Below are 12,306 nucleotides of genomic sequence, written 5' to 3'. Positions count from 1 at the left end.
TGATACATTTATAATAAAATTTTATAAGTATATATATATAGTATTTTTATAATCTACATTATAACATAATATAATAAATGCATATGCCTATTTTTCAAACCCAGGCTTGTGATGAGCTGCCCAGGCTGCTAAGTCACAAACCCTGGGTACCTGAAAAACTGAATCACCGTACCAATCAAGATAAAAATGGCTTTAAATAGGGGGTTGAAAGACTACTGAGATCCTGAGAAAATGGGCAAGAAAAAGAACCCAGTATAAAGGTTACACATGGGGGTTACCAGCTATACCTGGAGCTGTCAAACGTATTGTGTAAAAGGCCAGATAATATATATTTTAGGTTTTGTGGGCCACAGAAGTTCTTTATCACAGACCCCCTGCTTATGGCATTTTATGAATTTAACTACTTCTGAAAATAAATATTTCTTAGGAAAAAAAGGAAAAGACAGAAGTTAGCTTCTCTCCTACTGCAACAAATTCCAAAAGCTGCCCAGTCTGTCTTGTCTGTCTACATTTCTTTTGTAACCTCAACTAAGTTGTCATCAATGGGCCAACTACTGAGTACATGAAAACTACTAATATTTGTTAAATTGTACTTAGCAAACTCCTCCAAAGTTTTTATCCATTGGCAGGAATGGATAATGCCCCTCTTTTCCAGGAGAAGTTCAACAGCAGCAAGACCTGGGTTGCAACTCTGGTCCCACTGCTTTGACAATTTACTTTACCTTTTCCTGCCACTTTCCTCATTTATAAAAGAAGTAGAAAAACAGTGCCTGTAACTGAGTTTTTAAAAGAACTTTAAATGAGAAAATTTATGCAAACTGCTTAGCATAATGCCTGGCACATTGTAAACCCTCAATATGTTAGTCATTATTATTGTTAAAACAAAGTATATAGTCTTCTGAAAAAAATCACAAATATTAGACTTAAATATCTTACTTGTAAGTGATATTAAATCCAGTCAAATTATAAGCAGCATCACTAAAAAAATGCAGGAGGGCATAACCTGATGTGGCAACGACCTCTGGGACAGTCTCACTGCCATCTCTCTCAGGAACAATGAGGCCGCTGAAATGAAAACACATGTCTTATAAAGGGAAGCATAATCACAGACACATCACATGGTAACAGAACACAAATTCAACTGGATTTCACCCTTGTAATTTAAAAAGCCACTTCTAGGAAGAGGGCCAAATTCCTGTGACAAATGCACAGGAACAGATCTGAATCTTTTGCTAGGATCTTCTCTATTCTAGGTTATATTTTAAATGAGATTTGAAACCGATGACCCTATTCTTTTTTTTTTTTTTAAGTAAAACATTTTATAATACTCCTTTGAAAAACTGAGTAAACCTCCACAATCACAGAAAGTAACAAACTTTATGAGCTGATGGATACCAAACATATACCATTGAAAGACATGAAAAGTAAAAATAGAAATAAAAGTTTGATATACAAACATCCATCATCCCAATACTATTAGCATTCTGATGTACTTTCTTTGTTTAACTGATACCATGTTACATATCATATTCTATTTTACAAGTAATATACCATAAGCATTTCTATGTCTCTAAGAGCTCCCTCAGAACTTTTAGAACCTTACTCATAGCTCAGCCCACAAAAGTACCTGTTGGGTGTCTACAAAGAGAAAGAATTACCGAGTCAAAGGGTCTAAATGATGGCTTTAAGGCTCTTAATCCATATACCAATTTGCTTTCCAGAAGAGAAATGGTGACTTGAAATCCCACCGATAGAGAATGAAAGGGTCCATCCCACCTAACCCTGCCAACAAGGAGAATTACCAGTCCTACTTTAGTTTTGCTAATTTAATATGTGAAAGTGATTTTTTTAACCTGTGGTTTTGAGCTTGTCTTATACTCCTGAGGTTAATCATTTTTCCTATGTTTACTTGCGTCTTTTGCTTTTCTTCATATGCTCCTATGTTTTGCCCAGTTATTGTTCAGTACCACCATCATCTCATTCAGTTAAAGCCTAACTCCTTACCAGGCCCTGTGCAATCTGTTCCACACACACAATCCCATCAGATGAACAAACATCTCACCTATTACAGATGGTCCCCGACTTACAATGGTTCAATCTATAATTTTTTGACTTACAATGGTGCAAAAGGGATACACATTCAGTAGAAACTGTACTTAGAATTTTGACCTTTTCCCGGGCTAGCGATATGCTGTTGATACTCTCTCATGATGCTGGGCACCAGCACAAAGCTGTAGCTCCCAGTCAGCCACACGATCACAAGGGTAAACAACCAATACATGTACAAACACTCTGTACCCAGACAACCTTTCTGTTTTTCACTTTCAGTACAGTATTCAAAATTACATGAGATATTCAACATTATAAAATAGGCTTTGTGTTAGATGACTTTGCCCAACTGTAGGCTAATGTAAGTGTTCTGAGCACATTTAAGGTGGGCTAGGCTAAGCTATGAGGTTCGGTAGGTGAGGTGTATTAAATGCATTTCAATTTACAATATTTTCAACATACAATGGTTTATCAGGACATAACCCCATCATGAGCCAAGGAAGATCTGTACTCTCTTCCTTTCACTCGCTCAACCCCAGCCACACAGGCCTCTTTTCTTTCCCAAAGCACGTAATTTTGGGTTGATGACTTATCTCAAATGCTCATTCATTATGACCTAGCAATTCTATTTCTTAGTAGAAGAAACACTTGCTCACATACACAAATATATAAGAATCCTCACCGCAGCACTATTCAGAATGAGAACAGGTTGAAAACCACCTAAATGGTCATCTGGGAGCTGGATGAATGAGTCATTACATACGTTAGGTCTGCAGGACTAACAAAGCGCTCATCAAGGCATTCTGAAGAATAGGAAAAAAAAAGCTGCAAGATGATGGGCCTAGTATATGTGTACATTTATGTGTATTTATATAAGTGCATATAAAAATGAGTGGAAGAGCATATAAGCAGGGTGTGAGGAGGAAGAAGGGATGGGATTTTCATTCAACAAGTTTTTAATATGCAGGCAGAACTCCAGGAACCCAAAGACCCTGAAGGTGCTCTAGGGGTTGCAAAACGGTGAAGCATTTTCTACTATGCATTCAACTAACAAATACTAAGTACTTACTACAAGTGAGGCACTGTTCTAGGTACCAGGAATACAACAGTGAAGATGTCTCTGCCCTTACTGGAGTTCATGTCTGAGAAAGAATAAGCCTAGATACAAACCCCCAACCCCTGGCCCACAGGTGTGTATATATAATGCCAGGTAGAGGTAAATACTATGAAGGGAAATAAAACAGAGTAAAAGAACAGAAAGTGCTACTTTAGAAAGGGTATTTAGGGAAGGACTCTTGGAAGAAATGACATTTGATCACAGACCTAAATGAAGGTTTCAACCATCATGACGCTTTCATCAGTTTTATTTACCAGAATCCCCTAAAATGCTGAGGGGTAAGTACTTGCAAGAGCAGGGCCACCTAGAAACAGGTATGTCAAAAGCAATCTTGCCATAAGAAATATTGGCACAGGAAAGGACTGGGGGATTCAGTCACATGTAGGACACTCTTTGTTATCTTAGCATGAGCTTCAGGGTCAGAGGTGTGAGCTCTGATTCCTGTTCCACAAGCCTGTGCATGTCACTGACATCTCTGACCCTTAGCTTTCTCAAAAGCACAATGAAAGAAATCCTATCTACCTCACAGCAATGTAATGAGAATCAAACTGTTAAAAGCATGTGAAGGGCTTAAATAGCATCTCACACTAGTAGGTGCTCAATAAGAGATGGCTAACAGTGTTTATTGTTTATATGGTAGGGACATTTAAATGTATAGAATGAATGGCAGAATGGGTGGAGGGAGAAAGGATGGAGAGTCAGAACGAGTGGGAGGGCCACCTGCACTAGATGACCACGTTGCTGAAGAAAGGGGATCAGCTTCCCTACTGTCAGAGAGACTTAGGCATTGCTTCTTTTCACTTCAAAAACTTGGTGACAGCTTCAGAATGTGCTTTTTCCCAGTGTGAAAATAAAACAACTGGTTTATGACAAAAATAAACTTTGTACAGAATAAATGAATATAAACCTCAACCCAGTGTGCAAGGCAATAGAAAGTGTGGGGGTGAGAAAGTGATGCTGCAGGCTTGCCGTTCAACTGTCACCCTGAGCTGCCTCCACCTTCCTGTCCCCTGCCCCTAGGAAGGTAAATAAATGCAGGCTCAGCTTAGGCTGCAGCCAGCTGTTCAACTTGAGAAAATCAAGAACTGCTTGCCCTGGGGTTCTTCATAATCTTATACTGTAAACACAGAGTACCACTGTTTAGAACCATTTCTGAAAATCGCTGAATTAAAGATATTGTCTTAATTCAACATAACTGTCCCAGACAGATATGGGCTCTCTGAACACACCTGGGGCACAGTCTGACTTTGCCAACTACACTATGAAAGTTTACATAGTTGGCAAATCCTCAGTTTGACACACCTGTCTCTTTGAAAAACTATACACTCAAGGACAGGCAGATGTGGAAGGTAAGCCAGATTTTTAAAGTCAGGTTTAGGAGCCTGGGGAGGGGTCCAGACAGCATCTATACTTCTGAGTGGTAAAGGAGGGTCCACAGCCACAAAAGAGGTGGCTGCCTTTGATTACCTGCCACAGACTGACCACGATTTCCATGGGGTGCTGGACAGGCTGACTCCTGCTTTCATAAGACTTCCTCTAACAGCTCTGCATCACAGCCTAAACAACTGCCTCATCAGTATTTGACTTTCTTAAAAATAACAACAACAAAAACCTCTAAAAGGAATTAGAATTTCCTCAGAGAGGAAAACTATTCTCCCTGATCGATCACCACTACCACCTCTGCATCTCCCTACCAACAGATCTGAGCAGAGCAAGCAGGTGCTCCACAAAGGTGCTGCACTTATGCATTTGTTGAAGTGAATGCACCACAAAGTCATAATGTTGTGCAGCTGGAAGAGACTTGCTCTAGTGGTTCTCAAATTTGTCCAGTAATGGAACTCTGTTTGTCAAACAAATTTTATTCAGAATTTCAGCATATAAAAGATAATGTGATCAACCAGTTCAGAGTCAAATTAAACTTCATGGACTGCAATACACCCAGAGAAAACACAGTACAACACCTTCATTTTAGGCTTCAGAAGATGAGGACTAGAGTGCTTAAATGAACTATTCAGACTCATGCAGAGCCTTGGGCAGAACACAGATTAAAAGTCCAAATCTTCTGAATCCTGTGTGGCTCTCTTTTTCTTTATTTGGCTGAACTATCTATCGCCAGGCTCACTCCACTCTGGGCCCCCAGCACATCACCACTGGGTTGATTCCTCTATCCAAAGTCCTCCTGACCCAACAGCACTCCTCAGCTCCCCATCTTGTGACACTGCCTTATGACCTAAACAGTTATTTTCAAATTCGTCTGCACATCAGTGCTTCAGGGGGTCTGTGTTTCAGGTAAATTTCAATTATTAAACATACATTATCTCACTATGATTTTAGAAAATGCACATTCAATTATGTCATAAGTTAAATTTTAACATAATCAATGCATTAATTTATACATTTCAGTAAATAAACTTTTTTATAGAAGCTTAAAAATCCTCCTGTTGTCTGTACATATACTGTGGCTTCTCTCAAAAGTCACTGACTAAAACAGTTATACCCTTCTGCTTGTTTTGTGGTTGCTGATGGTTCACATGTCTGCTCATTAAATACACAGTCTGGGTGAACTACAGGGTTATGCATACCCTCTTGGCAAATGTTCCCACAGGGCTATTGGCAAGCTGATTCAAAGTGCCTGGCACATAAAGAGGGGGACTCCATGAGTTTTGATTAACAAATGCTGTATCAAGTAAACCTCCAACAAGTACTATTATCATGATAACATCATACTACAGATAGTTTTTGTGCTGTGTTAAAGTTTGGGGTGCCTCTTGCTATAAGACAAGGTATGAGTCAAATTCTGGCATAAAGATGTATATGCCCAACATGTAGCCAATGACATTTTGATGCTTAGCACGGCCTATCCACCCTGCTGTTTAGCCCTCTAAGTGAATCTCTGAAACCCAGAAAATGGCCTTGGTTCTCAGTTCAAAGACATGCTGCAGAGAATTCTAAGCCAAAGGGAGTGGAGAAATACAAGGGCACATTAGTCCCCTGATCTCAGCTGTCCTTTACCTCCTCATGTTCTGTTCACTCTCTGTTATCTCCTCACTTACAAGAGACATCAACCAGCCCCATGTGAGGAATACAAAAAATATTTGTTAAATTGATTTCTTTTAAAGTCAGGGAAATCAAATATTTGAGGGAAAGAAATCCAGAAAGTCAGCTGACAACTATGACTCTCTAAGGATATGCATTTTAGAAAAAATATATTTTAAAAATCCTCTATCAAGTAAAAGGAAGAAAAATAGAACAGTTTTGAATTCACATGTGGTCAAAAATATGATAAACAACACAGCTACTTACTGTTAATAAAAAGTAAAATGTCAAAACTATTCAGAGCACCCCATGTATTTGGTGTTAAGCTGTTTAACAACAAACACAGAATATACTGTAGAAAAAAAATCACAACACGTAAATGAAATGTTCCTCATTCTCCACAGGTAACCACTGTTCATTTTAATGTATACTCTTCCAAAACTTTTCCCTTACCCATATTAAGGTATATACATAATTACACATCACACACACACACACCCACACACAGAGCTATATCTGAATTCAAAAAATAACTCCTGAATGCCTATGCAATGAAGAACACAGCAAGTATCAAGATGAACATGGTTCCTGATTTAATTTTTCACAGAAATATTTTATTTGATATATTACTCACAAAACATTTTTAGATGTAAACTTCACCACCACCACAAGAAGTAGGTAAATTTGATACTACTATCACAATTTTATAGATCAGGAAACTAAAAAGAGAGGTCAAGTACTCTGCCCAAAAACTTACCCAGAAGCTACAGGAAACCAAGTTAGGACTAGCACACAAGTGATAGGACTCCATAACTAGTACTCTTTCCATGAAGTAAATGTTTTAAGTGATAAAAAAGGTGAATCCAGTAAGAATACAATCTAGGAGATACATGAATTCAGAAATCAAACAATGGTTAACCAGTATTTATACGACTGAGCTTACCTAAAGGCAGCAACTAGGGGTGCGTAAATTGAGTCCCCATCATAAACATATAAATGGTCCCAACTACACTCTGTAGCAAAATGACTGAAACGAAGTCTCATTATTCTATTTGGCCTGAAAAGAACAGAAAAAAGTAATTTATAATAATCATAATCACTATAAAACATTTGAGAAAAAATACAGATTTTTAAAGAATTTATATATAGAGAAGAAATTAATAGTATGTAATCGGTACACCTTCACTTGTCAAAGATTTCCTTAGTACTTTCTATGTGCAAGAGACCACTAAATATGCAATGGTAAACAAAACAGACATGGTCTATGCATCTTTGGGCCTTATAGTCTATACAGTGGCCATACTTCACCAATCCATCAGCCTTTCTTATTCAACTTAAGGTTTCATATTACATCATTTTACAAACACACCTGCCAATCCTCTAAACTCACCTGCCCCTCTGCCTTTTCATGGAACTCCCTGGAAGAAGCCCTGGTCTAGAGAAAACCAGTTATCTGCTTTGACCTAGACTGAATCTAGAGAAAACTAAGCCATGCTGGAGAAAGTCACAACACTGGGTAGGCTGGTTCCAGTATTGGCACTTCAATTCTGCCAGCAGTCCTACTAGTAGTTCTCAATTTCTATTTCAGACCACCCAGTCCCATCTTCCTGCTTATGCTCAGCACTCAGACAAAAATTTCTCAAATTCCCACTTTCTAAAATAGATACATCTACCTACTTTTCCTTCCATCTCTCAAATATTTAACATCTCCCTCTCATCTGAAACTTCCAAGTCCACACTTAAATCTCTTTATCACATATTTTACAAAAAAACAACAAAACAGGGCTTCCCTGGTGGCGTAGTGGTTGAGAGTCTGCCTGCCGATGCAGGGAACGCAGGTTCGTGCCCCGGTCCGGGGGGATCCCATGTGCCGCAGAGCGGCTGGGCCTGTGAGCCATGGCCGCTGAGCCTGCGCGTCGGAGCCTGTGCTCCGCAACGGGAGAGGCCGCAAACAGTGAGAGGCCCACGTACCACAAAAAACAAAACAAAACAAAACAAACAACAAAACACAAAAAACTTTAAATCCCAACTCTCCTTCCAGCTGCTATCAGACCTATCCCTTTCTCCTCTGAAACTCCACAGAAGACTTTGGTTTTCTCCATTTCCTCACATCCCACTCACCTTTTCACTCTCCAACCTGGCTTTAGCCCAAAGACTCTACTCCAAAAGTTCTTGGTAATATCAACACCATCTATATCCTGGTGATTCCTAACTATATGTCTCCAGCCTGAACCTTTCATCTACCCCATACTTCTTGTCTAACTAAAATCTCTAACCAAACAATTAAATAAATACATAACAAGTTAACTCACATGGTGATGAATACTGGGAAGAAATTAAAGGAATGTGATGTAGCAGTACAACAGGTGGTGGGGAGATACCCCAGAAAGTTTTGGAAAAGATTAGAATGGCGAGAGATAAACCATGTGAAAAGCCTGGGGGGACAATGTTTCAGGCAGAGAGAATAACAGTCTTAAAGTCTTAGACTTTAGAAGTTGATGTGTCCAAGCAACATGAAGAAAATCAGCATGTCTGAAACATAGCAAACAGAAGGAATAAGATAAGAAGTGAGTGAGAGGTGGGCAAGGGGCAAAGGTAAAAACTGGAGGCCAATTTCAAGGCTATTACAGTGGCCCAGGAAAGAGAGGATGGTTGGTGGTTCTTAAAATAACTGCAGAGTTGAAGATGAAGAGGATTGGGGAGATATTCTAGAGGGGAAAACTGATAGAATTTACTGACAGGCTGAATATGTGGATAAGGAAATGGAGCATCTGAAGTTTTTTGCTTAGTTTTATGCTTAGGCTGAGGTGGAGCAACCACTGACAGCACATTCAGAGCAACAGTGGAGAAGGACATCAGATGGGAGTGAACTGGTAGAAAGGGCAAGGGCAGACAGCTCCTTAGAGCAGCAGTTCTCAGAGTATGGTCCACACAATGCCAGGGTCCCTGAGGCCCTTTTAGGAGGTCCGAGAGGTAAAAACTATGGTTGTTTAGACTTGGATATCTGGTAGATATTTTCTTGAAAATGAACAAAGCAAGCCTGTATTTGTTGCCAAAGAAAATATAAGCTTTCAAGCAATAACGAGTTTTGGAAAATTTGTACCTACCACCCAGATACAACTTTCCAATACTTAAAATTTTCTGATGAGATTGATGGTGATTTTTAACTAAGGTGATGTTTTAAATTTCATATAATGAAATATATCGACACCTGGAAGACCTGCGTAATTCAGTGAACCAATATTTTCCAAATGTTACAAAATAATGCATGGGTTAAAGATCTATTTAAAGTACAGGAAAACCAATTAAAAAAATTTTTTTTTATTTTTGGCCACGCCACGCAGCATGTGGGATCTTAGTTCCCTGACCGGGGATTGAACCCATGCCCCCTGCAGTAGAAGCGTGGAGTCTTGACCACTGGACCACCAGGGAAGTCCCGTAGAAAACCAGTTTTAACTTAACAAGTTCTAAAAGTTCATTAGGATCATTTCAGATTCCACACTGCAATTTAGTTTTAAGAAATTACCACTTGTCCAGTTTTGATCCAGTCTTCTAAGACTGTCCACAACTATTTTAAAGGGTTATTAATGGTTGCAATGCGAGTGAATGCATGTGACACTTTCTGCAAGAAGCTTTTAAGAAGCAGGTGTGCTTTCTCCGTACTTCCTCCTTCCCCTCCTGCTGGCTGCAGTTAGCCAACAGTGAAGCTAACGAATGAATGGCAGAGCCTGGGTCCCACTACCAATGGGAAGAAAGCTGCCTGCTGACCAGGAACACCTGCCTTGGAACTGTTAAGTGAGGAAGAAATAAACTTCCATATGTTAAATCACTAAAAATAATAAATAAATAAATAGGCCTATTAAAATCTCTTCCCTTCCCTACTACATATTCAAGTGAAGTCTAATTTTCTTCATATACCTCAACCATAATAAAATACTGTAACAGTTTTTTAACTATTACAACTGAAAATATACAAATTTCTGGTGTGTATAATTCATTTGCAAATCAACACAGAAGTTTTTTTCAATTAACATTGAAGATTAAGAAAAATAAGAAAATCAAATTCACTTGTCAAAGTAAAGGTTACCAAATAAAAAATATTTTAAGTTGCCACAGATTGTTAATTTTACATGTTGGAAAAGTAATCTCACAATGAGCTCTATCCTGAAAAAAAAAATTAAATTAGCCATTACTACTTACTGTCCTTCAATGAGCCATGTGCACTTTGTTTTATATTTATAATTTCCAGGTCCATCTGTTATAAACCCAGAAGATCCAGTTAGTCTGTAATTCAAAAAATAAAAAAATTTAAATCCATCAAAATTTCATATATTAATAATACCTTTCTTAGTTCTCAATACAATCCAAGTGGGTACACTGCTGCATACTATGACCAGAGGAAAAAGATTGGACAGTTTTATGCAGATTACACAAATCTGGATGAAACAAATTCGTGCCATATACTTAAGAAAAGGGGATACAAATACATTAAAAACAACAGGAATGAACAAAAACATACATCTTTCTAGCTGAGATGAGAAAATCACACTTTGCTTCCATAAAAATGGCCACAAGAAGTTACATATAAATATCAGTTGGTTTTTTAAAAATAAGGCCACACAGTTACCATCACAAGTAAAATGTGTAAATGCAATAAATAACGCTATGGGCAGCATAACTATGATGCGCAAGCACATCAATCCACAACACACAACAGACCCACCACAGCCATTTAGTTGCTTCTTCTGAAGTGGCAATCTACCACACTCTATGAGCAGTGCACATCAGCACCTGACTTCCCACACACATGCCAAGCTTGAAGTTTATCAATATTTTTAGGTCTTGCCAATATGACAGGCACATCTTAGTATCTCATTAATATTTTTACTAGTACTAACCCTAATGTATGAAGATTCTCATGTGTTTTGGTCATTTGCATTTTCTCCTTTGCAGATTAAGACTCAATATTCTTTACCCACTTTGCTACCAAGTTATCTTTTTCAAAATAATGTTTAAGAGCTCTATTTATATTAAGAAGCTCCCATTTGTATGGTAAATGTACTATAAACATATTTTCTCAGTTTATGTCTAGTATATATTGTAGAAATATATACTAGAAATGTAGAAATTTTAAATATTTAAGGATGCTATTTCTTTCCTCTTTGCTGTTTCCAGATCACTTTTCCTCCCTCTTCCATCAACAATGTCAGCCTTTCTGAAACAAATGCTCTCTTCTGGATCTGCCTCCCTTACTTTCTGAGTTATCTACTGACATCCCAATTACTCCTCTCCACCCACTCAAGGTATCATCAGCATCTAGTTCATTGCCTTCCATTCAGCCACATCCAAGATGTTCCATCCAAAGCCCAGCCTCTCCATTTCTTAACTTCACCATTAACAATTTTTTCCTCTACCCCACTTTAGTTACTCTTTTCAGCCCTGCTGTTAGGAGTGAAAGCTCTACCATAAAATCTCCATTTAAAGCGACCTACACTCTGACCACCATCTCTGCTCTCTCTAGTTCATTTAGCCTAGTTCCCCCTCTCCAATGAATCTTCAGCCCCAACCTCCAATCCACACAACTATCACTTCTTTATGTTCATCACACACATTTCACTTTCTCACTTAGCTAGGTATGATTCCAGGGTCCATCACAATTATCCCCTGCAAATCTCTCGACTTCTTTGCATTCTCTCTCTCTCTGCTGTACTCGCCTGATATAAATGTCTCTGTGTCTTACTCCCCAACATCCATTCCAGTCCCAAAATATTAGTCTAAGCCAATCATGGTTTCCTGTGCCCCTTGCCAATTAGAAATGTGTATTAGTTAAGATTAAGTTCTGGAGCCTCGGGCTTCAGTCGGATCCCAGGGAAAGGTCTGGAGCTGGCACAGTGAAAACAGCCTGAAGGGGCTAGTGCGCCACGGCTAGCCGGTTGAAGTCTGGAGCTGCCGAAGAGGCAAGAGACCTTTTCTTCCCTCTTTGCTTCCTGGTGCGCGAGGAGAGGGGGTTTAAGTGCGCCGCTTAAAGGAGCTCCAGAAACTGGCGCGGAGCTGCCGAAGAGACAAGAGACTTTTTTTTGCCTCTTTGTCTCCTGGTGCGAGAG

General features: G+C 38.9%; 1 protein-coding gene across 6 annotated transcripts in view; it reads right to left on the bottom strand.

Annotated features, from left to right (window-relative positions):
* Nucleotides 1-12,306, bottom strand: part of ATRN (attractin) — a 168,619-nt gene that overhangs the window by 117,871 nt on the left and 38,442 nt on the right. For all 6 annotated transcript variants that reach the window (XM_028498927.2, XM_028498928.2, XM_024117128.3 and 3 more), the window contains exons 2-4: nucleotides 10,403-10,486; nucleotides 7,146-7,259; nucleotides 937-1,065 (exon numbers count right to left, since the gene is read on the bottom strand). In XM_028498927.2, coding sequence (XP_028354728.1) covers nucleotides 937-1,065; nucleotides 7,146-7,259; nucleotides 10,403-10,486 — 327 coding nt within the window. The remainder of the gene's footprint in view (nucleotides 1-936; nucleotides 1,066-7,145; nucleotides 7,260-10,402; nucleotides 10,487-12,306) is intronic.

This window comes from Physeter macrocephalus, chromosome 14 (assembly GCF_002837175.3).
Source record: "Physeter macrocephalus isolate SW-GA chromosome 14, ASM283717v5, whole genome shotgun sequence".
NCBI lineage: Eukaryota > Metazoa > Chordata > Mammalia > Artiodactyla > Physeteridae > Physeter > Physeter macrocephalus.
The sequence above is the reverse complement of the archived record's forward strand: the minus strand, read 5'-3'. Positions and strand labels throughout refer to the sequence as shown.